The following is a 27,519-nucleotide window of genomic DNA, read 5'->3' as shown; positions in this document are numbered from 1 at the left end:
CTTGCGAGTGAGAGATATGAGGGCGGCGGTGGCGGCGGCGGCTTAGGAGATGAGCTCTCGACGTTCTGCGAGCTAGGGTTTGATCGGGATCGATGAGTCCGTCCTCGCAGCTCACGGCGGCGACGGCCAACGGCACCGCGGCCGCCGTGAGGCCGGAGAAGAAGCAGCAGCTGGAGGCAGATCTTGCGACAATCGAGCAGCTGATAGCTCGAATCGCGCGGCTGGAAGATCTGGCGGCGGCGCGCAACAGCAGCGGCAGCAGCCGGAGCCAGCAGGAGGAGATTGTGGCGGAGGAGCGGCCCCAGCAGCAAGGGCAGCAGGCGGAGGAGCAGCATCCCTGGGATGAGGGCTCCGGCGAGAGGCAATCTTCGTCTCACGGAGGCGAGGACACAGGTAAGGGCGTGCCTCCCAGTGATGTAGCTTTTACCAAGGAGCGTAGTGCAGTTGGGGCTCGAATGACCGTTGCATCGAGCAGCTCGGACATCCGAGCGGCCGGGCACAAGAGAGGAGAAGGGGAGGCTACTGGGCCGGCCATGGCCAAGAAACCCAAGCTCTCGGAGGAGGAAGATCCGGTGAGCGAGGGGAGCTTGAGCCGGCGAGTCGGGGGTGATGCCGCCGACAACGGATCCAATCACACCATGTCCACTCTCCACTCGAGCGAAGAGACGAGCTCCCAGCGCAGGGACGACTACGAGCTACACAAAGACGCCTGGGACAAGGCTCTCCGCGTCCTGGAGGATCTTCGCAACTACAGCAAGGAGGGGTGGGTGTTTTGCCAGCCCGTCCAGTCGCTGTGGCCGGAGCTCGTGGATTACACCAAGGTGATTGAGAAGCCCATGGATCTGGGGACCGTCAAGAGCCGGGTGCAAAGCAAGTACTACTCGAGTCCCAAAGGTTTTGCCCGTGATGTGAGGCTCACTTTTGACAACGCCATCCGGTTCAACGCGGCGGGTTCTATGTATCACAAGCTCGCTCTGAAAATGCGGCAAAAGTTTGAGACGGCTTTTAAGGCGGTGGAGCGGCTTTACAACCGGCCACCCAAGCCGGCGGCCAAAAGTAAGATCAGGCCGCTTGTGGAGGTTGCTCCCCCGCCGCCGCGGCAGAAGATCGAGATGGTCGAGCAGAAACCCGTCGTGGCCCCGGTGGTGGAAGTAATCGACGTGAAGCAACCCGAGGTTCTGGAAGTGAAAGAACAGGTTGCTACTCCTGTGTCTCGAGCGAGGGATCTCGAATTTCCTGCGCCGAAGGCTAAGAAGGTGAAGCTCATGGGGACGAACCCCCGACTGGGACGGCAAGCCAACAGTCTGGCTTACGGTGGCTGCCGGCTCCTCAGCGCGAAAGAGAAGGCCAAGCTCTCGGAGCTTGTGGATTCGTTTCCGGAGGACAGGATGCGGAAGGTGATTGAGATAGTCGGGGAGAAGCATCCGGAATTGGTCGGTGCCCCGGAAGTGGAGCTGGACCTGGACAAGCTAGACAAGAACACGTTGTTCAATCTCTATCGGCTGGCGATGAACTGGCAGAAGAGCAAGAACAAGGTGCTGGCCAAGTCGAAGAGCTCGCTCACGGCAGAAGACTCCCTGAGTGATGGTCAGCAGCGGATGCTCATGGACAACAGCGACAACATCGACATCGTTGGCCTGGATTCTCCAGAGCGCGAGAATGGTGGCGAGGAGGAGGGCGAAGAAGCCGGAGAAAAGAAGACCGATGGTGGAGGAGATAAGGAAACGTCCAGTGACTCGGACTCCGAAACGGGAACAAGCTCCTCCAGCTCCGAGTCGTCCGGGTCCTCGTCGGATTCGGAGCTTGACTCGGAAGGGGAGGCCGAGGCAGGGTCGGACAAAGACAAAGGCTAGTAAGCTCGATCTCGATCCAAGGTTGGAGGCCAGGAGCAAAACAAGGCCCAAGAATGGATTGGACGGATGGAAGTGTACACTAGAAGCAAGCAAGCAAGCAGCACACTGGGAGAATAAGTCTTCATTGAGTTCTCTGGAAATGCGGCTAGGCAAGTTTGGCGGCGGCAACTTTTGCTAGCCGGGAGGATCCGTAGAGGGTCTCTTCGAAGCGGATGATCTCGGCCTTGGAACCGTAGGCGACCTGCGTCCTGTCGTCGGTGTTGACAACGAGCTTGTCGAGGACTGATTGGTGGCCATCGCTGCTGAATCCTCCGGCGTTTTCGATGAGGAGGCCGAGCGGCGCTACCTCGAAGAGCAGCCGGAGCTTGGCCTTGGTACTGGGTGAGGTAACATTGGTGAAGACTCCTTTCTCCTTGACGATGATCTGTGACAGACAGACGAAGAAGAAACAAGAGCTCTCGTATCGATCGATCAAATCAAGCTCGAGAACGATGAAAAGCTCTACCTGGTTTACGTCCGGCACCATTCCTCCTGTGTACCGCAGGGTGTATCTCTCCGTGACGTAGTAATTGATGAGCTGAGAAGAACACACCAACAAACAAACGATGAGCAAGTTTTAAGTTCTCTCTTTCGTACGAGGAAGAGTTCTCTCTGCCGTACCTTTTCGTACTGTGGATTGTCAAAGGTTGCCCGAAGGTTTCCTGGCGAGAAGAGTTTCCCTTCGCCAATGGAGGTTGTCTCCTTGACGTGTTGCCACTTCCCTGATATTGGGATGAATGTAAAGAAAAGTTCTAATTTAAAAAAGGTGGTGGAAGTTTTGCTACCATCGTCCAAGAGGAGGAACTCGTGGGTGCCCGGATGGCCCTTGATTGCCATGACGTAGGTGGTGCGAGGGCCGTAGATTCCCATGGCGGCCGCGACTTGATCGTTCCCGGTGACCCCGGTGAGTTTATCGCCCGGCCAAACTCCAAAGATGGTTCCCACGGTGAAATTCGTGTCGACAATGCTGGAGCCATCGAGTGGATCGAATGCGACGCTAAATCCTCCTGGAAGATCACAGATATAGATCACGCTAAAGTTAAGTTTGGAGAGAATTCCTCTATCAAAGTCCTCGGAAAGATCTAAAATACCTTCCACGGGTCCTCCCATGTCGAGGAGCTCGGGATCTTCCTCGGAGCAAGCGTATTTGCAAACGTGGGAGAACCTCAAGGCCTGGATTCACGAGGGGGGATCTTTGAGAATCTTTTCGGCATTGTCTGTCCGTACGAAACGCCTACCTCGAAGAGGAGCTTGTTGGCGAGGAGATCGACGGCCAGCTGCTCGTCGCCGAATGTGTTGACGCACGCCGTGGCACCGCACGATGCGGTCTTCACCTTGAACGAGATCGTACGGATGGCCTCTCCCATGCAAGTGAGCAGCCTCGCGAGGCTCTTGTCTTTGGTGGATGTGGCCAGGAATTCCTCCTGGGCGATCACGAATTCGTTCGCATTGGAGCTAGGGAGAGGGGATCTTTCGACTTCTTACCAGGGAATCGCCCAGCTCCGCGCGAGGAGCTCCCATTCTCACTCCTCTGCCGCTGCTGCTCGACGATCTAGACGACAGCGTCGCGTGGAAATTCGCAATGGAGCTCCCGCCAGACATGAATCCGCTGGACGACGCGCCCTGCAAGCGCAAGGATTCCACGATTGGATGGTCGGGACCTCACCGAATCTGTGGGACGAGTGATCAGTGTACCTACGAGCTTGGATGAATTGGAAATCGCAAAGAGGAGCGCTGGATTGACCCCATTTTGCTGCTGGGCCGCTGCCATGGTCGCCATTCTTGCTGCGCTCGTCGCTCCAACGATCGCCGCCATTGCCGATCAAGGGATCCTCCACCGCTCGCTTGCTCGATTGGATGGATAGAATGACCGTGGCTCAATAAGAGAGCCACGTCAGCAAATGTCCCGTTGGCTAAAAGCGATAAAAATCTGCCACGCAGGCAAAGGTTTTGGTGACGTGGCAGTTGCTAGGGTTTTTCCACTAATGGGATGGAAGAAGAATGCGATGGCGCTGCTCGAGCTTGGAGCAATCCGGCATAATCTCGGCACTCAAGGTATGCGTGAGATACGGGGATCTATGGCGCGGCAGGGAAATCCATTGGGAAGTGATCACCAATGCGCGGCATTTGCTCGATATCAGGGTCGCCAACACGCTCATCAGCATGTACGCCAGATGCGGCAGCGTCGCGGACGCTCGCTCGGTGTTCGAGCGATTGCCGTGCCATCACGTCGTTTCTTGGACGAATTTGATCCTGGGATACGCGGGAAACGGGGAAGAAGCTCTGGCGCTGGAAATCTTTCGCAGCATGAAGAAGAGAGGCGTTCTTCCGGAGGCTAGAACTTTTGTGGCTGCATTGGCAGCTTGTTCTGGCCTGGCTGTGAAGGAGGAAGGGATTTTAGTCGGGGAAAAGCTTGTGAAGCTCGCGAGCTTGGAGCAGGGAATGGATCTACACTTAGGGGCTTGCAAAAGGATGTTTGACGAGGACATCTTCGTGAGGAATACACTGATCGGGATGTATGCCAAGTGTGGAAGCTTGGTCGACGCGAAGATGGTTTTCAGTCGCATGGAAGCACACAGCGTTGTTTCCTGGAACGCTTTGATACTTGGCTACCTCGACAATGGCGAAGCTGGACTTGCGCTTGAGCTCTTTGCTGGGATGAAAGAAGAAGGGTGTGTTCCAAACGCGAGAACTTTTGCTGCGGTTCTCATGGCCTGTTCATCGTTGGGCTCTGAGAAGAACTTGGAAGAGGTGATGAGCATCCACTCGCTAGCAGCTTCGACGGCCGGAGGAATAGATATGTACGTGGACAATGCGCTGGTTGGAGCCTATGCCAAGTGTGGGAGCATGGGAAATGCTCGCGAGGTCTTCCAGAGAATGCCGTGCCACAACGTTGTTTCATGGACAACTATGATCCAGGCGGAGGCCGAGAGTGGCAGCTCCGAGGCGGCTCTGCGAACTTTTGAAGCCATGAAGATCGAAGGCTATGCTCCAAATGCCCGGACTTTCCTGGCGGTGTTGATGGCCTGTGCCAAACTCGTAGCGACGGAAGAAGTGATCGTGATCGACGAGAAGCCTCTCAAGAACAAGTGCTTGGAGAAGACAAAGGACGTTCACTTTTACGCCATGGAGTCACGCTGCGTGGACATCTTCGTGGCAAACTCGCTAGTCGACGTCTACGCGAGTTGTGGAAACATGGGAGACGCTCGAGCGGTGTTCGAGCGAATGCCTTGCCACAGCGTGGTCTCGTGGAACATCCTGATACAAGGCTACGCCGAAGCACACGGCTGCGAGGGCGAGGCTCTACTCCTCTTCGAAAGGGTGCCAAGTCCAGACTCGAGAACTTTTGTGGCGGTGCTCACGGCCTGTGCTGCTCAAGCCGAGAAAGAAGTTCCGGAGATAGAAGGCGAGGTGATTAAGCCGAGAAGCTTGAAGAATGGACAAGAGATCCATTCCCGAGCTGCGAAGCTAAGCATGGCCAAAGAACTCCACGTCGAGAACAACTTGGTCGACATGTACTCGAGGTGTGGCAGGATGTCCGACGCTTGGAAAGTGTTCGAGCTCATGAGCCATCGCAACGTTACGTCGTGGACGGCATTGATCCAGGGCTACGTCCAAGCCAACCAAGCTCGTCTCGCTCTCGAGCTCTTCCAGGAGATGACGATTACGTGCCAGCCGAACTCTCGGACTTTCCTCGCGGCTCTGGCGGCGTGCGGAGAGCTCGCTTGGCTGCCGAGTGCTCGCTTCACCCACGCCGAGATTTGCAAGCGCGGGCTACTCGACACGGACGCTCCACACTTCGTGGAGGCGAGCTTGGTGGACGCCTACGGCAAGTGTGGCAGCATGGTGGACGCGGAGATGGTGTTCGATGCGATGCAAGCGCCGACGACTGTTTCGTGGGGGGCTCTCATGGCTGGTTTCAGTCGCTCCTGCGATCACGGCAAGCTCCGGGTCTTCGGCCTGCTCGAGAGGATGGAACGCGAGGGTGGTGCTCCGAATGAAGTGATCTTCCTGGCGGTGCTCACGGCTTGTAGCCACTTGGGACTGATCGAGCGAGGGAGGCAGTGCTTCGAGGCGATGGTGGCAGAGCATGGGATCCAGGCGGGGATCAAGCACTACCAGTGCGTGGTGGACATGCTCGGGAGGAGCAACCGAGTGGAGGAGGCCGTGGAGCTGCTGGAGCGAATGCCGGTTCCTCCGGATGGGATCACTGGGAAGGCAATGCTGGCAGCCGTGTCAAAGTGGCTGGATCAGTCCCAGGAGGAGGAAATCTGCGCGAATGCAAAGATGAACTAGTTCTAAGCTCAAACAAAGTTTTTTTTTCCGATGGAAAATTGTGATCCTGAGGTGGATCAAAAAAAGTTTTTTACAGAGATGGATTGGATTGAATCAACTTTCTTTTTACTTTTTTTTTACTGGGAACTTACACAATCCATGATCACTATTCTAGTGCTAGGCTAGTCACTTTGCTCATTGAGGATCTTTGGAACTTTGATAAACACGCCCTCTTTCTCGCCAACCGAAGCAACCATCGAGTCCCTGTTCAAGCAAAGATCGATTTTTTTACTCATTCTCATCAAAGAAATGGATGATCACTTCTCCGTGAAATCCAAATGCTCGTCTCTCCTCAAGCCCCGTTGGCTTTCCACCTCATGACCAACCCGGATCGCGGGATCCACATTGTCAAGCTCAACCTCCTGGAGCTGGCCAAACCTTTGATCGTACAAACACTTGTCAAGAGCAAAGAAGTTCTCAGTGATTACCAGTCCACGACCCTCGAAATCTGGGGCCCGATCTCAGCAGCCTGCCAGTGAAAATCTCACGAGCTGGAAAAGCTGAAAAAGAAAAAGACCAAAAACTCCATAGCCAAGCTGTGGATTTACCTCGTCGGGAGTGAGCGATAGCCGCGCCTTCTCGCAAAGCTCGCCTACATTGGGAGGCTTGACGCACCCAAGAACTCCACGACGAGATTTGCGAGCTCCAATCCTCACAAAACTTCCGCCCCAGGTGAAACTCGTCGTGCTGCTCGCCATAGCCGCGAAGAACAAGTCCGACGCTCCAAATCGTGCCACGTCTCACATCTCAAAAGCTTTGATCTATCATCGATTCCCATCGATGTAAGCTTTGCTTTATCATCGAACCTTGACAGTACAATATGAGGTATCGTAGTGTTGGCGAATTATTTGGCAAGGAAAAGAGGTGGAAAAGGCTCAAGACGTGTTATTGGGCGACACCGCCACGCATTGCCGACGTGTTTGAGCACTTGTTAGTTTCTGGGGCTGTTCTCTCTTGAGGTTCATATAAATAAGCTTTCTTGTCGCAGCACTAGCTTTATCGGTGATGATACTTTGCGGTACTTCGAGGATTTCCTTGGCTCTGCCAAGATAATCGCCCAAAATCCTTGCTTTTGGGAGTTTTCTAATCGTCTCTCGCGAGCCAGCGAGAACTCATAGAAGTGTGAGAACTTGACAACGCATAGCGGGGTTATAGGGCTGATTTTGGAAGCTAAACCCTAGCTAAGTGCTTGTCTCTCTTCCAGCAGATTTTCCCTAGGGCACGGAGAGAAGAGATTGTGAGCGGCGATGAGCTTGTTCCATCCCCGGTCACCGCTGCGCTCGCAGCGCCTGGAGGAGAGCAACAAGAATGTGGATTTGGGGGATCCCGAAGTGGAGGAGGAGGACGACTCCGACGACGACGGTGATGTCTTCAACATCCCTCACAAGAAGCCATCGCTGGAGGCTCTCAAGCGCTGGAGGGTAAGTCCTATGGATGGATCGATCGAGTGAGATTTCTAGTTTTTCTTAGCTGGTTTTCGAAATATTTTGGAACGTTTGGTCTTCCCGTTGTGTTTGGTGGGAAGTGGGAGATGAAATTTTCTTGGGCTTTGGGTTCCTGCCTCTTTCCTTTCTTTCTTGGTGGAACGCTTTGTCTTCCGGGTCGATCACACGTTTCTTCAGGAAAGTGACATGCTGCTGCTCTTTTTGTTCTTGCTGGTCTTACACCATTTTCATTTCTTGCCTCTTTCCTAGACGTAACTTGCAAGCGCTTGACTCGTGATACTTTTTTTTTTTTTTTTTCCTGTAGAAAGCGACTTTGGTGCTCAATGCTTCGAGACGGTTTCGGTATACATTGGATTTGAAGCGCCAGGAGCAGCTACCGTCCGTGAATCGCTTCCGGATTGGCACGCACGCACTGAGGGCTGTCCAGAAATTCAAGGACGCAGCTACAAAAGTAGACCATCCTCCTCCCAAAGGTTATGGAGTTGGACCCGAGAAGCTTGTGCAGCTCGTGCAAGACAGAGATAACGATGGACTTCAGGCTCTCGGCGGTGTAAGTTTTCTGTTTTGTTTTTTTTTTGTTGGTATGTCATTGAAAAGATGTCCTCGTATTTTTGTCTTGAATAACCAGATTACTGGGCTTGGAACGGCTTTGCACGTCAATTTGGAAAAAGGCATTGAACCCGATGAGGAGAGTGTCCAGCATCGGCGCGAGGCTTTTGGTGCCAACAGCTATCCAACCAAGGCTGGGAAATCATTCTGGGTATTGCCAAAGATTTGAACTGCTGGTTCTGATACTTTCCGTTTTGCTTTTCCTAAAGGTCTTTGTGTGGGAGGCTGCTCAAGATACCACCCTTATAATTTTGATGGCTTGCGCTGTGGCATCACTCGCGGCAGAAATGAGCAGTGATGTACATTTTTCTAGCGCGAACATTTTCGTCGAAGGCTGTATTGACCTTTTGCTTGTAGGTGAAAGAGGGATGGTATGACGGGGCAAGTATTGGCTTTGCTGTTCTGGTCGTCATCTTTGTTACAGGTATGAGCGTGTTACTTCATCTCGTTTTGACTCGTGGCTTATCACAGCATTTAGCGACTACCGACAATCGCTTCAGTTTCGGAGTCTGAGTCAGGAAAAACGGAACATACAAATTCAGGTGAACACCTGTTTCTTTTTTTGTTCTGTCCGCTTACGCAGTTAAATCACAGGTTGTTAGAGGGGGAAGAAGGTTTACGACTTCCATTTTCGACTTGGTGGTCGGTGACATTGTACCTCTAAATATTGGAGATCAGGTGCGGTACTTTTTTACTTTTAACTTTCCTTAAAGCTCCTCTTTACTAAAGATACTTTAGGTGCCGGCGGATGGGGTCCTTGTTTCTGGTCACTCTCTGTCGATCGACGAGTCGAGTATGACTGGTGAAAGCGAACCGGTAATACAAAGTTTCTTGCTTCTTACACTTGAGACATTGTATTTGCCAGGTTCATGTAGATGGAAAAAGTCCCTTCCTGCATTCCGGCTGCAAAGTGGTCGACGGTTATGGTTCTATGCTGGTAATCTCATTTCCCGTTCTTCAATCTACACAGATATGCTTTACACATTTTGTTCTTTCTACAGATAACTGGTGTGGGAATCAATACCGAGTGGGGTCAAGTAATGGCAACACTTGACGATGACTCCAGCGAAGAAACGCCTTTACAGGTTTGCTATTCTTTAATGTAGCGCTAATGCTAATACTCATGGTTTAGGTTCGCCTCAATGGTATTGCAACATTTGTTGGTAAAATTGGTCTCTCGGTGGCAGTGTTGGTTTTTGTCATGCTGTTTGTACGGTAAGACTCTCAACTGTTCAGACTGGAGAGAAGTTGCTTATTACGGTGTTCTACAGGTATTTTGTGACGGACTTCCGGCAGGCCACTGGTCCAGCTAGGAGGTCAAAAGTTGTCTTCAGGAACATTGTGGACATTCTTTCTATTGCGGTATGTTTAAACTAGAGCTTGAAACTCTCACAGCTTTTATGTGTTTACAGGTTACCATCGTTGTGGTTGCTGTTCCAGAAGGATTGCCGCTTGCAGTAACACTAACGTATGTACTGATCTCATGTTTGTGTCTATCTTACTTACGTTTCCTTTATTTTTACTCTCTAGCCTTGCTTACTCTATGAAGAAAATGATGGCTGATAAGTCCCTGGTAAGTCCCCCAAGTGTTTTGTAAGTACGGTTTTGATGCATGTTTGTTACAGGTCCGTCATTTGGCTGCCTGCGAAACAATGGGATCTGCAACGACTATCTGTAGTGATAAGACCGGAACCCTGACCTTGAACCAGGTATGATTGTTATGACGGGAAAAGTTATGGTGTTGACTTACCTTGTAGATGACTGTTGTCCAAACTTGGATTGGCGGAGGGTCTTTGGAAGCAGAAGCAGCGAATTCTGTCGGCGGAGAGATATCAAAGTGCATTATAGAAGGCATTGCCGAAAACTCCAGCGGGAGCGTTTTTGTTCCAAAGGTATTTAGCTATTTTCTTGTTGTATTGGGATGTTGAAATGTCGTTATAGGATGGAGGCGATCCGGAAGTCACAGGTAGTCCAACCGAAAAGGCCATTCTTGGCTGGGGATTAAAAGTATGTGAAGCTTTTACGTCGTCCTTGTCGATACCGTTCCCTGACATGTATATTTTTGATAGGCTGGCATGAATTTTGAGGAAGTGAGGTCTTCAAATACTGTCATGCATGTGGAAACGTTCAATTCGACGAAGAAGCGTGCTGGTGTTGCATTCAAGGTACTTTCGATGATCATTTCTACACGGTCGGACGTTTATATGTTCTTGGTTTACAGCGTAAAGATGGAAATGCCTATGTTCACTGGAAAGGAGCCGCTGAAATTATATTGGACCTTTGCACCAAGTGGATGGGTAGTGACGGGTCGGAGAACCAATTGTCAGAAACAAAGGTCCGTGTTCTGAATTTTTATTGTTTGTGCCTTTGATGGGGAGCCTTTCTATGCAGAAAGTGGAGATACAAAATGCAATCGGAGACATGGCTTCGAGGAGCTTGCGTTGTGTTGCTCTTGCTTATCGACCCATCTCTGCCAACCAAATACCAGATGAATCCGAGTGGGAGAGCTGGAAAATTCCTGAAGACAATCTTGTTCTACTTGGTATCATGGGTATAAAAGATCCATGTAGGCCTGGTGTTGATGGTGCTGTGCGCCTGTGTCAGAAGGCTGGAGTAAAGGTACAAATCTTTGATTTGTGGAAACTTTGAGCGAGTTTGTTTGGCAGGTTCGCATGGTTACTGGTGACAACCCGCTGACTGCAAGAGCAATTGCTCAAGAGTGCGGTATATTGTCTCCTGGTGGTCTGGTAGTCGAAGGGAAAGACTTCCGCAGTTATACTGATGAGGAGAGGCTGGAACTTGTACCTAAGCTTGAAGTACGTTTCCATGTTTCCCTTCAATCTCGGTAGATTTACTCTCTTGTTTCTTTCAGGTAATGGCGAGGTCGTCACCAATGGATAAGCTGCTACTTGTGAAAACCCTTCGCAGCATGAACGACGTTGTTGCAGTCACAGGAGACGGGACAAATGACGCTCCAGCGTTGCACGAGGTGGGTTTGGCGGTAATCATCGTAGTCGCATTTTCTGATGATAAACTGTTATCAGGCTGATATCGGTCTTTCAATGGGCATCCAAGGGACCGAGGTGGCCAAAGAAAGCTCAGACATTATAATTCTGGATGACAACTTTGCATCTGTTGTCAAGGTAAGATAACAGCTTTTGGTGCGAGTCTGAAGGATCGAAATTCTTGCAGGTTGTACGCTGGGGTCGGTCCGTGTATGCCAATATTCAGAAGTTTATCCAGTTCCAGCTGACTGTAAATGTTGTTGCGCTGGTTCTCAACGTCGTGGCCGCAGCAAAGTCGAGCCAGGTTCCTCTTACTGCTGTGCAGGTGAGTCGTTATCTCTCGTTTCATCTGTTCAGTTTATAAGTCGTTTTCTACAGCTGCTTTGGGTAAATCTTATTATGGATACTTTGGGAGCGCTCGCTTTAGCCACTGAACCACCTACAGACGACTTAATGGATAGGCCGCCCGTGGGACGCAGGTTAGACACGGGTGTCTTCTACTCGAGTTCTTAATGCGTGCATTTGTTTTGTTTCAGGGAGCCCCTTGTCACGAATATAATGTGGAGAAATATTTTCGTACAGGTATTCCGTCCTCTTTTGCTCTGGTACAGCTTTAATTTGCTGAACTCTCATGTAAATGACAGGCGATTTACCAATTGTCTGTTCTTTTCACGTTGTTTTTCGGCGGTTTGAAAATCTTAAAACTCCATGGACCAGACGGCAACCGCAAACTAAATACCATCATCTTCAACTCGTTTGTTTTATGCCAAGTGAGTATCTCGTTTTTGCCTTGGTCATTCATGTCGTTATCCTTTCTTTGCAGCTTTTCAACGAGGTCAATTCGCGCAAGCCAGACAAGCTCAATGTTTTCTCTGGCTTTTTCAGAAACCCGTTGTTCTGTGGGGTTGTGTCCGTGACTGCTGTGCTCCAGGTGTGTTGACAAGACTATTCCTTGCAGAAAACTCTCATCTCTTTTGTGCTGGCAGGTTATTATAGTCTTCTTCCTGGGAAAGTTTTTTAAGACAACGCGCTTGGGCTGGAACCATTGGGTGCTCTCGATCGTCATCGGCTTTCTGAGGTACAGCTCCACTGCTCGCATTCGAGTTGTTTAACTCGTCTTAATCTGCTGCTGCTGCTTTCAGTCTTGTGGTTGGATTTTTCGGGAAGCTCATTCCAGTACCGAAGAAGCCGATCATCACAACACACAAGGTTAAGAAGAAGCGAGCGCGTTCCAGTAAAGGTAGAGAACGTTTTGTGGAATCTCCCAAGTTTTTTAGCTTCGTTTTCTTCACCAGGATCGAAGAAGCCCCACGATCAAGAGGATGGACACGAGCTAGTCGAGAGAAATGCTTCCAACGAAGTATGACACGATCCATTCCCCACTGTTTTTTATCCATCTTCCTCTCTTTCGTTCTTAAATTTTGTTGTTCCACTAAAGGGTAAGCTGTGAAGAAAAAATATTCTAGTTTAAGCACGAGTATCTTCTTATCCTGTTTGTTGTGGTTTCCTAGTGTCCACGTGGCACGCGATCCAACGGCCACCCTGCCACGAGCATATACTCCTAGAAAGAACTTGGCATCTAAAGGAAGGCACGGCGCTTTGATTGCCCGCTGGAAGACGGACGATCGATCCATGGCACCGGATTGCAGCGACACCAGCGACGACGAGGAAGAATCGACAACGAGCATCAGCAGCGGCCAGAGATCGGGTCTAGGAGGATTAGATTCGTCGCTAGGATCAGCAGTAGCCCCGGGGGACGACGAAGTCCCGCGGATCCTCGCGTTGCTCGCGTCTGTTCTAGAGCGGCTGATAGCTAGGAACGAGCAGTACATGAGAGGCAGTAGCAATCGCGGCTCCAGCAGCGGGAAATACCTCGGCATCGCCACGGCGAGGGGCGCCAAGAATGTTTTCTCTGCCAGGAGTTGTTCGTCGCCGGGGATGGTCTTTAGCGGGCTCAAGGCGCCCAGCATTAGCATCGAGAAGTATCTGGAAAGGATCTTCAAATACACGAATTGCTCCCCGGCGTGCTTCGTTGTAGGTTATGTGTACATTGATCGCCTCTCTCACAAGCACCCGGATCTGCCCATAACGCCTTTGAATGTTCACAGGTTGCTCGTTACCAGCGTCATGACCGCCTCCAAGATCCTCGATGACGTGTAAGAAAAGATCTCTCTCTCTCTCTCTCTCTCTCTCTCTCGCTACATCTCTCGATCCCTTCCTATTCTTCTCGAAATTTCAGGTCTTCCTCTCCCAAATATCGATCGATTCGATTCCATTCCTGCTCAATGTGGTGATCGAATCGATTCCATTCCTGCTCAATGTTTTGTCACTTCGTTTGGTGATCGAATCTATTCCATTCCTGCTCAATGTTTTGTCACTTGGCTCGATGTTTCAAAGTTTCATCCTCGAGCCAAGGGACAAAACATTGAGCAGGAATGGAATCGATCCAGATCGAGATCCAGATGAGAGTATTGATTTTCTTGGGGACTTCTCCATGTTCTTTCTTTGAAATCTCTTCGCATCTCCGATGGTTCATCCCTTCTTCTCTCTCGATCGATCTCTCTAGTTCCTTTTTGACATCCTTCTCTCTCTGTGTGTGACGATTTGATCGATCTTTCTCTCCTCACAGGCACTTCAACAACGCATTCTTCGCGCGCGTCGGGGGGATCAGCACCAGCGAGGTGAACAAGCTGGAGCTGGAATTCCTCTTTCGTCTGGATTTCCGGCTGACCGTCACGGTCCAGGAATTCGAGAGCTACTGCAGCTATCTCGATCGCGAGGCGCGCCTCCCCAGCGCCAGGCCCGATCATCATCACCGATCAGGCTTCCCGGCATTCGAATCGCCGCGATCCAATCCCAAGCCGCCGCTAGTCTTCTCCTTGTTCCAATGGAAGCCCTAGAAAACAGAGCAAGTAAAATTTGTTTTTATTTTTTGAAACGCAATGCCATGGATTGGATTGGATATTTAGGGTTCTAGGCGACGCCGGCCTTGGCGAGGTATGTAATGCGGCTCTCTGATCGATAGCAGCTATGAATCTCCTACGCAAGGAGAGATCGCAGCGCTCTCTGCTGCGAAATTCCGTGCCGGCCGCCCGGCCGCAGGGATTCGAGTCGCTGGGAGCGTCTCTCTCGCTCGGCAACACCGCAAATTTCACTTTCCTGGCCAGCAGCGGCGTCGGCAAGGATGAATCCAGCTCCAGGCCGGGTGTTCGGTGTGGCGGCAGGGAGGAATCGCTCGAAATAAGCTCCAGATCGAGCGTCCGGGTCAGTGGCACGAAGAAATCCGTCGATGGCAGTGACATTGGAAGATTTGTGGCGGTTCTTAGCGTTAGCAAATGGACGGGTGGCATCAACAAGGAGCTCCAGCACAGAGTTTTGGAGAAGTTTAATGGCTTGATACGTCGGCATTGTGACAGGTTGCCACTGGCTTGCGTCGTCCAGCCGGGGACAGGGAATTGGGATTGCGGTGGTACCAACGTCAAAGACAATGCCTGTCGTGGAATGGTCGCTCCGGACCCGCACAAGAGAGTTCTCATACTTATGAGCGACACAGGCGGTGGTCATCGTGCTTCTGCCGAAGCCATCAAAGCTACGTTTGAGCTCGAGTACGGGGACGAATATATTGTAAGTGGATGCTTGCTTGATTGCTTGCTTGCTTGCTTGCTGGTGATCCTACTCACTCTCTTCTTTTTTCTGCAGGTAAACATCGTGGACTTGTGGAAAGATCACACGCCTTGGCCGTTTAATCAGGTTCCCAGGACTTACAACTTCCTGGTGAAGCACGAGACGCTCTGGAAGTTTACGTTTCATGGGACCAGGCCGCGGCTTATCCATCAGACGAACTTCGCTGCAACTGGAATATTTATTGCTCGGTAGTATGTCTTTATTTTTCATGGGACCTGACGCTTTAGTTCGTGGCAGGGAGGTGGCAAAAGGGATTTTAAAACATAAGCCGGATGTTATTGTCAGCGTCCACCCGCTTATGCAGCACATTCCTCTCCGGATCTTGAAGACGAGAGGTTTACTCGACAGGATTCCGTTCACCACGGTCATCACAGACCTGAATACCTGTCATCCTACATGGTACGTTGCCTTGCTCCATAAGAAATAACTGTCGGGTCTCCAATATAGCTTCTTTCAGGTTTCACAAGCTGACCACTGTGTGCTTCTGTCCTTCGAAAGAAGTTGCACAGAGAGCACTTAAGGCTGGCTTGAAACAATCTCAGATAAGAGTGCATGGCTTACCCGTTCGGCCTTCATTTAGCAAGCCTACCCGTTCGAAGGTAAGTCTGGCTGTTCGTTCCGGTTCCTTTGCACTTAATTCAAGGAATTCGCAGGATGAGCTCCGGAGAGAACTAGGAATGGAAGAAGATCTCTCCGCCGTACTGCTGATGGGGGGTGGCGAAGGGATGGGTCCCGTTGAAGAGACCGCTCGAGCACTTGGTGACGCTTTGAAATGTCCGCATTCAGGCAAACCTTTGGGCCAGCTGATTGTGATCTGCGGGCGAAACAAACGGCTCGCGAACAGGCTCAATGCTGTGGAATGGTCTATACCAGTTCAGGTGAGCGTGTCTCATTCTTTTGTCGTTTCAAACGTCATTTGGTGGTCGCAGATAAGAGGATTCGAAACGAACATGCAAGAGTGGATGGGAGCTTGTGATTGCATCATCACGAAAGTATGTATCTTGTGTGCTGTTCATATCCGCAAGTTCTTGATTCTTGACACGCATGTCTGTATCAATAGGCCGGCCCAGGGACAATTGCAGAAGCTATGATTCGAGGTCTGCCTGTGATAATCAACGATTACATCGCGGGCCAGGTAAGTGTCGAGTTCTTAAAACCTGTTAGTGAACTCTCTTCTAAGAGGAGCTTTTCTCTGCAGGAAGTTGGCAACGTTCCATACGTGGTGGACAACGGCGTTGGCAAGTACTGCGAGAATCCAAACGAGATTGCGCTGACTGTGGCCGAGTGGTTTACAACCAAGAGAACAGAGCTGGCTCAAATGGCCGAGAACGCATGGAAGCTTGCTCGTCCTGATGCCGTGTTCAGAATTGTGCATGATCTTGCCGATCTTGCTCATCAGAAGGCCCTTTTGACACAGCCTCAGGCGCTGGCTTTCTAGCGAGACTGAGATTGAGCTGTGGGAAATTTTCGAAAATCGAATTCAGGCGTCGAGGTATCCTACTTTCTGCATCGGGTTTTTGTCTTTGCTCTCATTTGGATTGCAGGAGATCAGAGGTTTTTGTTCTTCAGCGCGAGGTGGGCTTTTAGTTGTCCCCTCGACGTCCCAAAGTGGGTTTCTAACTAAGCATAAGGTGCAAACTTTCGCGAGCGATGTGGCTCCAATGTCATGGCGACGCCGCTGTTTCTTTCGAGGCTTCTGTACGTTACATCTGGGAGTTGAGGGAGATGCGACGCTACCCGCAGGTACTCTGAAGCAAATCCTCTCTAGTCTAGAAACTGAGATAGTTGGCACCGGTGTTCTCTCCAGTCTCTTGTGGGCTTGCATCAACTCGAGAGCATTGGCCCAAGGCAAACGCGTCCACCAGCTAGCCCAACAAAAAGGTGGCGAGACGGAGAAGGCTCTAAGCATCCAGCTCGTCCAGATGTATCTCAAGTGTGGGAGCTTGGCCGACGCCAGAGAGGTGATCGATCGAGTAAGGATCGGGGATGTTGTGACTTGGACGAGATTGCTCGCAGCATATGCCCGGAACGGGGATTGCGAGCGAGCAATCCAGGCTTACCAGGAAATGCTCCAGGCCGGGGTGACGCCCAACAAGATCACCATCGTGACGCTGCTCAACGCTTGCGTGGAGCATTCGTGCCTCCCCAACACTGCCCAGATTCGCTCCAACGTTTTCGAGATGGGCTTTCTCTCCGACGCCGTCGTCGCCACCGTGCTCGTCAGCATGCACAGCCGGTTTGGGAGAATGGAGGACGCTTGCGACGCGTTCCGGGAGATCCAGAGGCACGACGTGGTCTCGTGGAACGCCATGCTCTGGGTGTACGCCGAGAATGACTACAGGGAAGAGGCGATGCTTCTCTTCCGGGAAATGCAGCTAGAGGGAAGTTTGCCGAGCAAAGTTTCGTTCCTGGCGGTTTTCAACGCGGTTGCTGCTGCCGACGACTCTCTAGAGGCCAGGGCGATGCATGGCTTGTTCTTGAGGAGTGGCATCGAGCAGGACTTGGCACTGGGAAACGCCATCGTCGACATGTATGGCAAGTGTGGCTGTCTCGACGAAGCGCTGGATGTTTTCCGCTCCATGCCAGAGCGGGACATCATCTCATGGACTGCCATGATCGCTGCTTTCGTCCAGTGCGGTGCCATGCTCGGGGCACTGGATTCTTTCAGGTTGATGCAACTCCAAGGAATTCGTCCAAACAAGGTGACTTTCCTCACGGTTTTGAACTCGGGGGAGATCCAGGTTCCACTCGAGGAAGCCGGGAGGATCTATGGCTACGTTCTCGAGTCAGGTCTGGATTTGGATACTGTTCTGGCCACTGCACTAATAACGATGTTTGGTAACTGCAGGGACGCTACAAGCGCAAAACTGGTGTTTGATAGAGTCGAGAGACGAGATGTGGTCCTATGGACTGTTATCGTTGCAGCGTACGCTCAATGTGGCGACTTTGCAAAAGCCATGGAGCTCTTCTACGCAATGCAGCTGGAAGGATTTCGTCCCAACAAGGCCAGCTTGATCATCGTTGTGGACTCGCTGGGGAGCTTGAGAGCTCTCCAGGAAGGGAGACGGATCCACGAGAGAATCATGGAAGAGGAGCTGGACAGGGACTACGTGATCCTCGGAAACGCGCTCATCAACATGTACCTGAGGTGTGGAGACGTCGCCAGCGCCTGGAAGTGCTTCCGGAGGATGCCAGCTCGCGACGAATCGTCATGGAACGTCATGCTCGCGGCTTGCAGCGATGATCTTCGGCTGGTCGTGACGATGGTTGGCGAGATGCAGCAGCAGGGACTGTCCCCGAGCAAGATCACGCTGCTGGCGCTCATCAACTCGTGTGTCACGGCAGCCTCGACGCTCCCGGAGGCCCGGAGAGTTCATGCCCGCGTGGTGGAGGCCGGGCTGGAGCGTGAGAAATCCATCGCAAACGCGCTGGTGGACATGTACAGCAAGTGTGGCAACTTGGAGGCCGCGAGCAGCGTCTTCTTCTCGAGCCGGCTGTTTGAGCTCGACGACGCTGTCGCGTGGAACGCCCTGGTGCTGGGACACACGCAGCACGGCAGCTGGAACGAGGCTCTGGGATTGTTCTGGGCGATGCAGCAGCAAGGAGTGAGTCCCACGGAGGTGAGCTTGGTGGGAGTGCTAGCGTCTCTCAGCCACACCGGGATGATCCAGGAAGGGTGCCGAGCCTTTGGATCGATGGAGGTGGACTATGGGATTGGTGCCGCGGCGGAGCACAGGGGATGCGTGGTGGATCTCTTGAGCAAGGTTGGATGGCTGGAGGAGGCCGAGGAGTTTATGAGAAGTGGATGTGGATCCCGGGAGGATTGCGTGGGATGGCTGACGTTGCTGGGGGCTTGTAACTTGCACGGGGACGTGGAGAGAGGATTGCGAGCAGCGTTTCGGCTTTTGGAGCTGGATGGTATCAACAGTGCTGCTCATGTCATCCTCTCCAACTTGTTTGCTCCTACTCAAGAAGAAGGGGGTGACAATTATTTAAGGGGAAGAGTTGATACATACTACCAGAAATCTATCAAGATATCTGGGTTCCATTACAGTACTTTCCATTGAGCGTTTTGGCAGCTGCAAACACCAAACCATGAGTCAAATATGTGAAAGAAACATCATGACAGTATTGAAATGTTTGTTTACCTGCTTTTGCAAGAGTGGCGCTAGAATCATCCCCAAGGGCCGTCCAGAACCCATATCCTCGTATTCCTTTGTTTTTCACATAGTTCACCTTCCTCGTCACTGACCACGCATCGTCGTAGCCAATCCAGGTAGTCCCACTGTACGCATAAGTGGAAACCGTGGTATCATTGTGAACCACGGTAGCACCACTGGACGCCAAGAAGCTCACAATCTGGGCAAACGTTGGGTTCTCCGGTAGTGCGCTTGAGACTCCATTCGAAGGCGCTCCAATCCCATGGTTTGCTGCGTTGACCAGCTGCCAATTGTAACCATAGGCGGGAATTCCGTATACCACCTTTGACTGGGTCAGCGACTGCAGCCACTGGGTGATGCCATAGTCGCCGTTGACCGTGGGGTTTGACGGGTCGTACAGTGGCGCGGGGACGTTGGTGGTGGTCTCGAATGACGGCCCGTGGAAATCGTAGGCCATGACGAGGATCCAGTCCAGGTTTGCTTGGATGGACGCCACTGGGTACGTTGCGCCGCCCATCCAGGCCGGCTGTGGATTCGCGTAGAATGTAGCTGCGGCGAGGAGCATACCCGAAGGAGCTTTGGCGCGCCACTCTTGGAAGAGAGCCCCAAGATTGGTCATCTGCGAGGCGTTGTTTGGATGCTCCCAGTCCAGATCAAGGCCATCGAAGCCATACTTCTTAGCGAGCGTAATCGTGCTGTTGATGAACGTGGCCCGCGAAGATGGCGAGCTCACCATGGCAGCAAACGCTTCCTTGTCGCTGCTGCCACCCCCGATCGACAAGAGGGTCTTGACGTTTGGATTCTTGAGCTTGACGGTGGAGGCAAAGGACGAGATCTTGGAGTTGCCGGGATCCAAGGAAGCCGACGGAGCCACCGTGAAGGTCGTGGGGTTTAGATCCACGAATGCGTAGAGCAAGTGCGTGTAGAGGCACGAGTTGATTTGGGATGCCGGCGAGGAGTCAACGTACCAGTAGCCAAGTTTGACCGGGGTGATCGGTGTGGAAGTGCAAGCTCCGCTCTGGCAACCCTGGCCGCAGTATGAAGATCCAGTGCCGCAGAAGCCATATTGGCTGCAGCAAGAGGAAGAGGGAGAACAAGCCGCAAAGTTTGCCTGGATGCCACAGATCTCTTGATTGCACTGGCTCTGGCAGCCAGATCCACAATAGGCTGTCGTTGTGCCGCAGTAGCCATACTGGCTGCAGCACCGGCCTGGTGGACAAGATGCAAATGATGCTTGGGCACCACAATCCTGAGATACTGTGAATTTTCCTGCTGACAATGTTAGAAGCAACACTAGAATGACTGTTGCCATGTTTTGATTTTTCCTTTGCCCTTGGTGATCTTAAATACTATATATTTATCAAATAGACTTTTCTACTAAATCACGGCGGTGCATGTGTAAGGGAAGCAACAGCTTTGAAAAACTCCTCCAGGATTTATTGGTGAGCAACTGCCAGCAAATCCGACGCAATCTTCTTTTAATCCAGAAGACATAATGAAGATAATCACTAGCATCAACACGGAAGCGTGTCTCCACTCCATTGCAAGTTCTTCAAGACTCACAAGAGTTTTCCAATCAAAAGGTTGGTTTTGGGTGTTGTTTTTTCCTCCATAGAGATAGTGACTGGAGAGTTAGCTTGGATTTGGTGTTGACAAATTATCAAGGAGTCCAATGGATTACTTTACTGCTTCCTTTATTCCATGAGAACTTTGGTAGACAATACAGCTAACATGCTAGATGTCACAAAAAATGGGAATCGCCAAAGCTTAAGAGAGACTAAAAGGCTGTTTGATATCTTTCCAAGAAAGAACTTGGTGTTGTGGACTGCTCTCATATCCGCATATGCCCAATCAGGGCATCTCCAGCAAGCCAAAGCTCTGTTTGAGAAAATCCCACAGACAAATCTTGTGACTTGGACAGCCATGGTATATGCCTATGCTCAGGGAGGGCATCTTGATAGCGCAAGGGAAACCTTCGATCAAATGCCTGAGAGGAATGTTATTTCGTGGACTGTTATGCTTGAAGCTTACTCCAGCCACGGCCATCTCTTGGACTGCCAAGAGCTCTTCCAGGAAATGCCACAGCGCAACTTGGTTTCCTGGAATGCAATGCTAAATGCGTTTGTCAAATGTGGGGATAGCCTTGAAGATGCGGTTTTCTGTTTCAATAAAATGCCACAACACTCCTTGGTCTCATTTACAACTATGCTCGCTGCGTATACCCAATTCGGGCATTTTCAAAGATCCAGAGAAACGTTTAACAGCATGCCTGTATGGGATCTAGCTGCTTATAACGCATATTTAGTGACATTTCAAAAACAAGGAAATTTAGAAATGGTCAGCACTGTGTACCAAAACATGATGGAAAAAGACGTAGCTTCTGTAAATATTCTTCTTACAGCATATGCCCAGGAAGGGCTCATTAAAGAAGCAATAAGCATTTTTAGAAAGGCCTTAACCAAGGACATAGTCTCGTGGACAACAATCGTGGCCGTCTATGGAACAGCTAGCTACGTTGACCGAGCAAGAGTTGTGTTTGACCAAATTTCTCAGAAAAATATAGTGACCTGGAATGCATTGCTGGCATCGTATGCCCAATATGGGCATTCCACACAAGCAATCTTCCTTTTGGATACACTCAAGCTCTACTTGTCTCCCAACGAGGCTTGTTTTGCCTCTGGACTTCTGGCATGGAAGCACACTGGAAAGATTGGGGCAGCAATGCTATGTTTCCATTCCATGCAATACGACTTTGGCTTGGTACCTACAAAGCAACATTACTGTTGCGTGGTTGATCTCTTGGCAAGGGGAGGATTTGTGGAAGATGCATGGGATGTTGTTTTAAATATGCCATTCGAGCCCAGTGGATTGGAGTGGTCATGCTTGGTAGGCTTGCCAGATCCCAAGTTTGCCTTCGTCGCAGAGTATGCAAATAAGGTTGTGGAGCTAGAGCCAAAATGTGGAGCTGCATATGCCATGCTTGCTAGAAATTTTGCATTGGCGGCCCCTTGATTATTCGATGCAATGCTCTTCCAATTTTTCTTAAAAATTTGATGCTCGCCAGCGTTTTGTCAACAGAAAACCGGTAAAGCAAAGAATGTGAAGAGGTTTTGCTTTCTTCTTTTATGTTGTTCAGTTTCCTTTATAACCGCTCGTTCTTTTCCTATCTCCCTCTCCAAATGTACCCATCGATTAGCACTGATGGCTTGGGCAGGGAGTTCATTTGGAGCTTCAAGTTAGACACCATGACAATCGCGGTTTTCTTCTACTTCTTCTTCTTCTCCTTCTCCAGTGTTGTCCTTTCCCATGCACGGCAATTTCCAACCAAGCGATTTCATTTGGATCAAAATCTTACCAGCATGTTTGACACCACGTCTTTCTCTCAACACTTTTCAGTGGTGTGGGGATTTGATCACAGCGAAGTTTCGGAGAACGGTATGGAAGTCACACTCAAACTAGACAGCACATCAGGTACATATTAAGTTCTCTCTCTCTAAAAGACTGATTTATCCATGGCTCAGGTTCCGGGATCAAGTCTCACAACAATTACACGTTTCGCTCCTTCAACTCGGCCGTGAAACTTCCGGCAAACTATTCCTCTGGAGTTTACACACGATGAGATTGACTTAGGATTTTTGGGAGCAGCATCTGGGGATCTATACATCATCCAGACAAACATCTACGGCAATGGCAGCACGTCCACTGGAAGAGAGCAAAGGTTCAAGCTATGGTTTGATCCCACTGCCGACTTCCACAACTACAGCATCTTTTGAACTCCTTATCACATTGTGTAAGTCTTCATTGAGAAAGAAAATGTGCTATTTTTCTTATAATCACTCACAGGTTCTTTGTGGATGATATACCCATTCGAGAAGTTCTCAAGTCGGAAGAACTGGGAGAAGACTATCCTCTGAAGCCAATGAACGTTTTCGCTACAATCTGGGATGCTTCTCAATGGCCACAGATGGTGGAAGATCTAAAGTAGACTACTCATATGCTCCATTTGCCACCGAGTACTCCAACTTGATCCTCAGTGACTGTCACTCGTCAACTTTAGCTGAGGAGTGTCCATCTGGAGCTTCGAGCGTGGTTCCCCAAGCATTGCTCAGTGAATCACAACACCATTTGCTACCGTGCTAACTATATGATATACGACTACTGTGAAGATAAATCCAGATATCCACAGGCTCTTCCCGAGTGTCGATCTGGATAGATCATGTGATGTAAAACTTTTATTAAATTATTTCATAAAATTGGCCACTCTCAAGACGAGCAGTTCTGACCTTTCCAGCCGATTCTTCGGTTCTCAACGTCATAAAACACCAGCTTATCCTTTAAAACAATCTCTGCAAAGTTTCAATCCTAATCAGAATTAAGTTTCATATGAAAAACTTTACCTCCAAATATTGTCAGGCCATCAGCTGATGACCATGCGTAGCAGTATCCATTGCGCTTCTAAAATATCACTAAGAACTGGCATTAACTAGCAGAATAACGAACCTTTTTATACTCTGCCATCACCAGATAATTGTCTGGTTTTAGTTTCATTGTTGATCCTCCGCTGAAAGTAAGCGTCACATTTGGAAATGATGTTTCCATAGTTAATCTACACAAGAGAGAAACAAATGAGTTTAATTGTTCTTTCCATTCTCATTCTACCCTGATTTAAGGTAGAAGCATTCAAGTCCTTCCAGCTTAGGTCCCAGCTTTGCTGTAGTTAGGCTCTTAATCTGCGCATCATTAAACTCTGATAAAAGAGCCTTCTAGTATACTTACCTCCTGGAAAAGCATTCGGTTTGCTTTAGTCGTGAGAAGTACGAAAGTCGTGCCACTGTCAATGATAACACCAGTGTTATTCGTGCTGTTTCTAACATACGAAAACTCTTTTGGATCGATTGGAAGAACTTTTGAGTTGACCGAAATGCTGAGCAAGTCGACATTGTAGTGAGTCCTGATTGAGTGAATGAAAGCATCAGCAAAGATGGAAAAGATCATATACAATCTTACGTGACGTTTAAGAGGGGAGTGAAAACCATCTCTGTTGTGTTTGGTGCTTCCCCAAACTCGAGTATGCCGCCACCGTGTTTTTCACCCCCTAAGCAATGAGAGAAAACTCTCGACATGTTCCTCTGGGTCGCAATCTGGTTGGGAACAGTCTTAGAAATCAGGCCAAATCCCATGATTCCATCCACAGGCCAGCTTCCAGTAATGTTTGTTGCACACCTGAACAAATGTTGTGTGCTTAAAGAGAGAGAAAGGAAAGAAAAGCAACGAACCCGAAGAAAATGCGTGAAGTCGTAGCATTTCCACCGTGAAGGACGTAGTGCATGTCATCCCTCACGTACGCCCCGACCGAAGCTGACTTGTCCTGGTATGAACTGACGTAGGCACAAGCGCTGTTGTTTCCACTACGGGAACAGACTACTTCCTCCCCAGTGCATAGTGGATCCGAGCATGATGAAACGGAAGAAGTTGACGACGCGGAGAGATTGTAGATTGACAAAGGAGGCTGATCAGTTCAAACGCATTATTAGAACGCATAAACAAAAGCTTTCTTTTTCTAACTTACAATTATGTCCTGTTTTGACAAGCAGGAGCGACATGGCGAGCACTTTACCCAGAGTATGTCGCTCCCGGTATCAACAATGACTTTAAGCTTCTGGACTGGATTTCCAAGTCCTATTTCAGTGTAGTAGAGCCTGACAGTAGAGAAGGAAGATATGAATGAATGGATTTAAGTTCGAGGAGCTTACCCAAGATCAGAGTAGTTTCCTTTGAGAGGGAAGCTTATCCCTTGGAGAAATCTCCCACGCCTGTCATTGTGCTCCACAAGGTGTTGCAAGTGTTGCTTGCTCATGCCAAGGCCGAGCTTCTCATTCTGCTTGCTCGATCCTTCCAATCCAGAGTACCTGTGCTGGAGCTTGAGGATTCCAGCTCCTTCTCCAGCAGCCAGCAGAAGTGCGAGAAGGAAACACAAATTGAGGAAAGAGTTCATCTATAAAGCAAACACAAACAAAAATTCGAAGGCTACTTTGCAGAAAGTGATCGCTTTTCAAGCTCCTGCTTCCACAGTGGCTCACTGAGACGACCTGCTCACGAAGAGGCTTCAACCAAGCCTCCACTTCCCTGTCAGGATGCGCAAGCAGACGTGTGTAATTAGTCTTGCCCTTGGCCAAGTCTGAAGCGATTTGAGGCTGTGCTGATGAGATGATATGCTTCTGCCTGAATTAAGAACTTGTCCAACTGACTAAGTCACTATCACAGTAGTGACGCCGGAAAAAAGTGCCCGGCTTCAACGTGGAGAAGAAAAATTTGGAGAGATTCCTGTATTTTAGTAGTTGTTCAAGCAGCAAACGGGAAACTCCCCGGCTTAAAACGCGTTGTTGTATAGTTAATTTATCTGTTGAAACAAAAAATGGCCCTTGAAAACGTCCTAGCAGTAACTAGACTAGCCTGACTCGGAGAGACCTCAAGAGACAATAGAGTCCTGCTATGGAAAAAGAACCAAAGATTTCTTCTTAAGGTTCGAACTGCAGACCTTCAGTGTGTGAGACCATCATCTGCAAAAAATGGAGGTCATCTTGGGCATCAAGTTAAATGCTGCGCATCACCACAAGCCCAAGAGCTCCTGCCCTGGGCATTCTCCTCCGGACATCGATTTCGCCTGAAGGTAAGGTGACGTTCTGTTTGCGATCGATGATTGTCTCACGTCCATGAGCTGTAGAAAATGGAAAGGTTTTTGGGTAAAACTGCGCCCTTCTTTCTTGATGCATATTTTTGCTGAAAACGAGAAAATTCTTTTGCAGAACGAACTTCTTGATTTTTCAGAGTAAACACAGGTCAAGTCGTCTTTCCACCAAAAGTCCTTGTTCTTTTGGACTACGAGGGCTGCCATGTAACAAGGTTCCTTTGAACTTCGAAAGAACATTGAAGATTTCCACTTCAAGATGGACGGCTTGGTGAGTTACATCTAGAAGTCTTTGGAGGTATCGGTGTAGGTCCGATTTTCCGTTCTAACTTGGCAAGAAAACGGGATGGAGACTACGTACATGGTCTGCCTCTCTTCTGGGCAAGGGCAGCTGTGGCACGACTTTGAGTTCCAGATTCGTGCAGTATATTGGGAGTATACAATGCGACTTCCATGGAAGGTTGCTTATGTGAGAGTGGAATGACAACGCTTTATAGTCAATTTCGAGGAGGTCTCGAGGAGCTATCTCTGGTAGTCCCTCGGACGGCCATTTCAGCGATGCAAGAACCGTGACTTTAGAAGATGTACAGTGGAGACTTGCTCGAATTCATCGTAAGCATGTAGTTCTCAAGTTTTTTAGTGTGTATATTAACTTAGGTGGAAGAAGTGGTCACCAGATACTCCAGTTGCTACTATTGTCGACCAGGAGCTCTTGAGGTACCGAGTCATTTTTGTGGTTGGCACTTGTACAAGTCAATCGGATAAAAAGGCACACTTATCAGCCGGCTTTCACCATACCAGGCGAGGTTTACAGGCCCAGCTCACGTCCAGATCCCTGTAAATGTGTTCAGAGTTCGGCTGGGATCAATAAAGGCATGGTTTTGGTCAGATCAAAACTTGTAAGCCAGCACCATGCTGGAGATTGCGTCCATGAGCCATGAGCAAGAAAGAGACACAAGTCTTAGATTACTTATAACCTTGAATGCCAATCTTGATTAGTAAACAAAAGTGTATAAATCAATTGGGATATTCCTACGACAAGTCCAATTTAGGCTTACAATTAGAACAGGGTTATGCCTTTCTTATTAAAACGTTTAATAGTGTTTAACAATATTCATGTAGATTACAATAGCTCTAGGATAATAATCTTGAAGGCAACATGGTGCCTTTGAGCTTCTGAGAGCATCCCATAGTCAGCTAGTGGCAACACAATAATTATGAAAAAGTGATCTTGAATCTAAAAGTGTTCTTAAGAACCTTCAGTAAATCTAATCAATAGAAGAGTGTTTTGGTTTTTTTCTTGCAAAAGTGTGTGATAGTGGGGGAGTTCAGGGCAATTGTGCCTTGGAGCCTCCATCCTATGATGGCTTGTAGCTGACCAATAGAAACACAATGGCCTTAAGTGGTCCCTTTCCCTCCAAATGCACTTCATCATCCTCCCTTATGCAAGATTATTCCTGTGCAACACAACAAGGAATCAAGGCTCCCAGCTCAATTGATTAGTCTTTTAGCTATTAAGTGAGTTGATTATACTTGAATTTATGCAGCCTCACTTAATGCCATTAACAGTGAGTTTGTGGTAGAGTGGTTGAAGCCTCCAGACCTACACAGAATGATAAAAGGGCAGCAAGCAACCATGCAAAGTCGTTAAAATTCTACATATAAGAAATAACCAAACTAAACACTTCTAGGACACCAACA

The 27,519-nt window shown here is 49.6% G+C and overlaps 12 protein-coding genes and 1 pseudogene across 14 annotated transcripts; 9 read left to right on the top strand and 4 right to left on the bottom strand.

Moving 5' to 3' along the window:
* Positions 1–9: 9 nt before the first annotated feature.
* LOC112348627 (transcription factor GTE3, chloroplastic-like) lies at positions 10–2,083 on the top strand. The gene is made up of 2 exons (XM_024681506.1): positions 10–393; positions 445–2,083. Exons 1-2 carry the CDS (start codon positions 93–95, stop codon positions 1,851–1,853), a joined length of 1,710 nt encoding a protein of 569 aa, XP_024537274.1. The 5' UTR covers positions 10–92; the 3' UTR covers positions 1,854–2,083.
* Positions 1,960–3,775, bottom strand: LOC9649192 (sedoheptulose-1,7-bisphosphatase, chloroplastic). Of its 3 annotated transcripts, XM_002976535.2 has the most exons (8): positions 3,592–3,773; positions 3,378–3,515; positions 3,131–3,316; positions 2,984–3,065; positions 2,678–2,899; positions 2,514–2,614; positions 2,359–2,430; positions 1,960–2,277 (listed from the first exon to the last, which is right to left on the bottom strand). In XM_002976535.2, the coding sequence occupies exons 1-8, from the start codon at positions 3,706–3,708 to the stop codon at positions 1,999–2,001; spliced, it is 1,197 nt and encodes a 398-aa protein (XP_002976581.2). In that variant the 5' UTR covers positions 3,709–3,773; the 3' UTR covers positions 1,960–1,998. The 3 variants fall into 3 exon arrangements, with proteins under 3 accessions (XP_002976581.2, XP_024537276.1, XP_024537277.1); XM_024681508.1 differs by having other exon boundaries at positions 1,960–2,430; positions 3,592–3,775; XM_024681509.1 differs by having other exon boundaries at positions 1,960–2,430; positions 3,588–3,736.
* Positions 3,776–3,893: 118 nt separating this feature from the next.
* Positions 3,894–6,188, top strand: LOC112348619 (pentatricopeptide repeat-containing protein At3g09040, mitochondrial-like). The gene has a single exon (XM_024681466.1). The coding sequence runs from the start codon at positions 3,894–3,896 to the stop codon at positions 6,186–6,188; it is 2,295 nt and encodes a 764-aa protein (XP_024537234.1).
* An 88-nt stretch (positions 6,189–6,276) lies between these two features.
* LOC9649563 (glutamyl-tRNA(Gln) amidotransferase subunit C, chloroplastic/mitochondrial) lies at positions 6,277–7,198 on the bottom strand. The gene is made up of 4 exons (XM_002976534.2): positions 6,776–7,198; positions 6,656–6,696; positions 6,489–6,605; positions 6,277–6,431 (listed from the first exon to the last, which is right to left on the bottom strand). Exons 1-4 carry the CDS (start codon positions 6,923–6,925, stop codon positions 6,350–6,352), a joined length of 390 nt encoding a protein of 129 aa, XP_002976580.2. The 5' UTR covers positions 6,926–7,198; the 3' UTR covers positions 6,277–6,349.
* Positions 7,199–7,330: 132 nt separating this feature from the next.
* LOC9649562 (calcium-transporting ATPase 8, plasma membrane-type) lies at positions 7,331–12,760 on the top strand. Its single transcript, XM_024681505.1, has 31 exons — positions 7,331–7,648; positions 7,977–8,222; positions 8,301–8,432; positions 8,491–8,580; positions 8,639–8,705; positions 8,753–8,823; positions 8,876–8,959; positions 9,020–9,097; positions 9,147–9,218; positions 9,283–9,366; positions 9,414–9,496; positions 9,553–9,643; positions 9,694–9,749; positions 9,812–9,854; positions 9,907–9,990; positions 10,039–10,173; positions 10,223–10,288; positions 10,351–10,446; positions 10,503–10,616; positions 10,673–10,900; positions 10,948–11,097; positions 11,154–11,270; positions 11,326–11,424; positions 11,474–11,611; positions 11,665–11,765; positions 11,823–11,868; positions 11,931–12,056; positions 12,110–12,217; positions 12,273–12,364; positions 12,429–12,526; positions 12,582–12,760. Exons 1-31 carry the CDS (start codon positions 7,475–7,477, stop codon positions 12,650–12,652), a joined length of 3,240 nt encoding a protein of 1,079 aa, XP_024537273.1. The 5' UTR covers positions 7,331–7,474; the 3' UTR covers positions 12,653–12,760.
* A 449-nt stretch (positions 12,761–13,209) lies between these two features.
* On the top strand, positions 13,210–14,248 carry LOC9649561 (cyclin-U1-1). The gene is made up of 3 exons (XM_024681510.1): positions 13,210–13,320; positions 13,395–13,442; positions 13,916–14,248. The coding sequence occupies exons 2-3, from the start codon at positions 13,414–13,416 to the stop codon at positions 14,184–14,186; spliced, it is 300 nt and encodes a 99-aa protein (XP_024537278.1). The 5' UTR covers positions 13,210–13,320; positions 13,395–13,413; the 3' UTR covers positions 14,187–14,248.
* On the top strand, positions 14,243–16,479 carry LOC112348628 (monogalactosyldiacylglycerol synthase, chloroplastic-like). Its single transcript, XM_024681507.1, has 8 exons — positions 14,243–14,910; positions 14,986–15,158; positions 15,208–15,369; positions 15,428–15,569; positions 15,624–15,848; positions 15,900–15,962; positions 16,031–16,105; positions 16,169–16,479. Exons 1-8 carry the CDS (start codon positions 14,317–14,319, stop codon positions 16,406–16,408), a joined length of 1,674 nt encoding a protein of 557 aa, XP_024537275.1. The 5' UTR covers positions 14,243–14,316; the 3' UTR covers positions 16,409–16,479.
* A 132-nt stretch (positions 16,480–16,611) lies between these two features.
* On the top strand, positions 16,612–18,328 carry LOC9649191 (putative pentatricopeptide repeat-containing protein At3g01580). The gene is made up of 3 exons (XM_002976675.2): positions 16,612–16,713; positions 16,778–17,760; positions 17,819–18,328. Exons 2-3 carry the CDS (start codon positions 16,893–16,895, stop codon positions 17,983–17,985), a joined length of 1,035 nt encoding a protein of 344 aa, XP_002976721.2. The 5' UTR covers positions 16,612–16,713; positions 16,778–16,892; the 3' UTR covers positions 17,986–18,328.
* On the top strand, positions 18,054–18,979 carry LOC112348618 (pentatricopeptide repeat-containing protein At4g21065-like). The gene is made up of 2 exons (XM_024681465.1): positions 18,054–18,908; positions 18,968–18,979. The coding sequence occupies exons 1-2, from the start codon at positions 18,054–18,056 to the stop codon at positions 18,977–18,979; spliced, it is 867 nt and encodes a 288-aa protein (XP_024537233.1).
* Positions 18,938–20,471, bottom strand: LOC9649190 (class V chitinase). Its single transcript, XM_002976533.2, has 2 exons — positions 19,119–20,471; positions 18,938–19,049 (listed from the first exon to the last, which is right to left on the bottom strand). Exons 1-2 carry the CDS (start codon positions 20,440–20,442, stop codon positions 19,000–19,002), a joined length of 1,374 nt encoding a protein of 457 aa, XP_002976579.2. The 5' UTR covers positions 20,443–20,471; the 3' UTR covers positions 18,938–18,999.
* A 390-nt stretch (positions 20,472–20,861) lies between these two features.
* On the top strand, positions 20,862–22,142 carry LOC112348617 (pentatricopeptide repeat-containing protein At4g02750-like). Its single transcript, XM_024681464.1, has one exon. The coding sequence runs from the start codon at positions 20,862–20,864 to the stop codon at positions 22,140–22,142; it is 1,281 nt and encodes a 426-aa protein (XP_024537232.1).
* Positions 22,143–22,375: 233 nt separating this feature from the next.
* LOC9649189 lies at positions 22,376–23,292 on the top strand (annotated as a pseudogene).
* A 55-nt stretch (positions 23,293–23,347) lies between these two features.
* On the bottom strand, positions 23,348–25,351 carry LOC9649188 (aspartic proteinase-like protein 2). The gene is made up of 9 exons (XM_002976531.2): positions 24,884–25,351; positions 24,700–24,829; positions 24,407–24,639; positions 24,138–24,353; positions 23,907–24,081; positions 23,790–23,860; positions 23,631–23,736; positions 23,528–23,585; positions 23,348–23,476 (listed from the first exon to the last, which is right to left on the bottom strand). The coding sequence occupies exons 1-9, from the start codon at positions 25,123–25,125 to the stop codon at positions 23,394–23,396; spliced, it is 1,314 nt and encodes a 437-aa protein (XP_002976577.1). The 5' UTR covers positions 25,126–25,351; the 3' UTR covers positions 23,348–23,393.
* Between the last annotated feature and the right edge of the window lie 2,168 nt (positions 25,352–27,519).

The sequence above is a fragment of the Selaginella moellendorffii genome, unplaced genomic scaffold (genome assembly GCF_000143415.4).
Source record: "Selaginella moellendorffii unplaced genomic scaffold, v1.0 SELMOscaffold_31, whole genome shotgun sequence".
NCBI lineage: Eukaryota > Viridiplantae > Streptophyta > Lycopodiopsida > Selaginellales > Selaginellaceae > Selaginella > Selaginella moellendorffii.
The sequence above is the reverse complement of the archived record's forward strand: the minus strand, read 5'-3'. Positions and strand labels throughout refer to the sequence as shown.

Excerpts from the sequence above, each read along its gene's own strand:
- LOC9649191 (XM_002976675.2), top strand. The coding sequence starts at position 16,893 with ATGTATCTCAAGTGTGGGAGCTTGGCCGACGCCAGAGAGGTGATCGAT. Across the intron at positions 17,761-17,818 it reads TGGCTACGTTCTCGAGTCAG|GGACGCTACAAGCGCAAAAC; the intron begins GTCTGGATTTGG and ends TGGTAACTGCAG.
- LOC112348618 (XM_024681465.1), top strand. The coding sequence starts at position 18,054 with ATGGAAGAGGAGCTGGACAGGGACTACGTGATCCTCGGAAACGCGCTC.
- LOC9649192 (XM_024681508.1), bottom strand. The coding sequence starts at position 3,708 with ATGGCGGCGATCGTTGGAGCGACGAGCGCAGCAAGAATGGCGACCATG. Across the intron at positions 2,900-2,983 it reads CATGGGAGGACCCGTGGAAG|GAGGATTTAGCGTCGCATTC; the intron begins GTATTTTAGATC and ends GTGATCTTCCAG. Across the intron at positions 2,615-2,677 it reads GTTCCTCCTCTTGGACGATG|GGAAGTGGCAACACGTCAAG; the intron begins GTAGCAAAACTT and ends TCCCAATATCAG.
- LOC112348619 (XM_024681466.1), top strand. The coding sequence starts at position 3,894 with ATGCGATGGCGCTGCTCGAGCTTGGAGCAATCCGGCATAATCTCGGCA.
- LOC112348627 (XM_024681506.1), top strand. The coding sequence starts at position 93 with ATGAGTCCGTCCTCGCAGCTCACGGCGGCGACGGCCAACGGCACCGCG. Across the intron at positions 394-444 it reads TCACGGAGGCGAGGACACAG|TTGGGGCTCGAATGACCGTT; the intron begins GTAAGGGCGTGC and ends AGCGTAGTGCAG.
- LOC9649561 (XM_024681510.1), top strand. The coding sequence starts at position 13,414 with ATGACCGCCTCCAAGATCCTCGATGACGT. Across the intron at positions 13,443-13,915 it reads TCCAAGATCCTCGATGACGT|GCACTTCAACAACGCATTCT; the intron begins GTAAGAAAAGAT and ends CTCTCCTCACAG.
- LOC9649188 (XM_002976531.2), bottom strand. The coding sequence starts at position 25,125 with ATGAACTCTTTCCTCAATTTGTGTTTCCTTCTCGCACTTCTGCTGGCT. Across the intron at positions 24,830-24,883 it reads GGAAACTACTCTGATCTTGG|GCTCTACTACACTGAAATAG; the intron begins GTAAGCTCCTCG and ends CTCTACTGTCAG. Across the intron at positions 24,354-24,406 it reads ACTTCACGCATTTTCTTCGG|GTGTGCAACAAACATTACTG; the intron begins GTTCGTTGCTTT and ends ACATTTGTTCAG.
- LOC9649563 (XM_002976534.2), bottom strand. The coding sequence starts at position 6,925 with ATGGCGAGCAGCACGACGAGTTTCACCTGGGGCGGAAGTTTTGTGAGG. Across the intron at positions 6,697-6,775 it reads TATCGCTCACTCCCGACGAG|GCTGCTGAGATCGGGCCCCA; the intron begins GTAAATCCACAG and ends TTTCACTGGCAG. Across the intron at positions 6,606-6,655 it reads ATTTCGAGGGTCGTGGACTG|GTTTGGCCAGCTCCAGGAGG; the intron begins GTAATCACTGAG and ends GTACGATCAAAG.
- LOC9649562 (XM_024681505.1), top strand. The coding sequence starts at position 7,475 with ATGAGCTTGTTCCATCCCCGGTCACCGCTGCGCTCGCAGCGCCTGGAG. Across the intron at positions 10,901-10,947 it reads GTCAGAAGGCTGGAGTAAAG|GTTCGCATGGTTACTGGTGA; the intron begins GTACAAATCTTT and ends TTTGTTTGGCAG. Across the intron at positions 12,057-12,109 it reads ACTCGTTTGTTTTATGCCAA|CTTTTCAACGAGGTCAATTC; the intron begins GTGAGTATCTCG and ends CTTTCTTTGCAG.
- LOC9649190 (XM_002976533.2), bottom strand. The coding sequence starts at position 20,442 with ATGGCAACAGTCATTCTAGTGTTGCTTCTAACATTGTCAGCAGGAAAA. Across the intron at positions 19,050-19,118 it reads CGCCACTCTTGCAAAAGCAG|CTGCCAAAACGCTCAATGGA; the intron begins GTAAACAAACAT and ends TGGTGTTTGCAG.
- LOC112348628 (XM_024681507.1), top strand. The coding sequence starts at position 14,317 with ATGAATCTCCTACGCAAGGAGAGATCGCAGCGCTCTCTGCTGCGAAAT. Across the intron at positions 15,849-15,899 it reads AATGGTCTATACCAGTTCAG|ATAAGAGGATTCGAAACGAA; the intron begins GTGAGCGTGTCT and ends TGGTGGTCGCAG. Across the intron at positions 15,963-16,030 it reads GTGATTGCATCATCACGAAA|GCCGGCCCAGGGACAATTGC; the intron begins GTATGTATCTTG and ends CTGTATCAATAG.
- LOC112348617 (XM_024681464.1), top strand. The coding sequence starts at position 20,862 with ATGCTAGATGTCACAAAAAATGGGAATCGCCAAAGCTTAAGAGAGACT.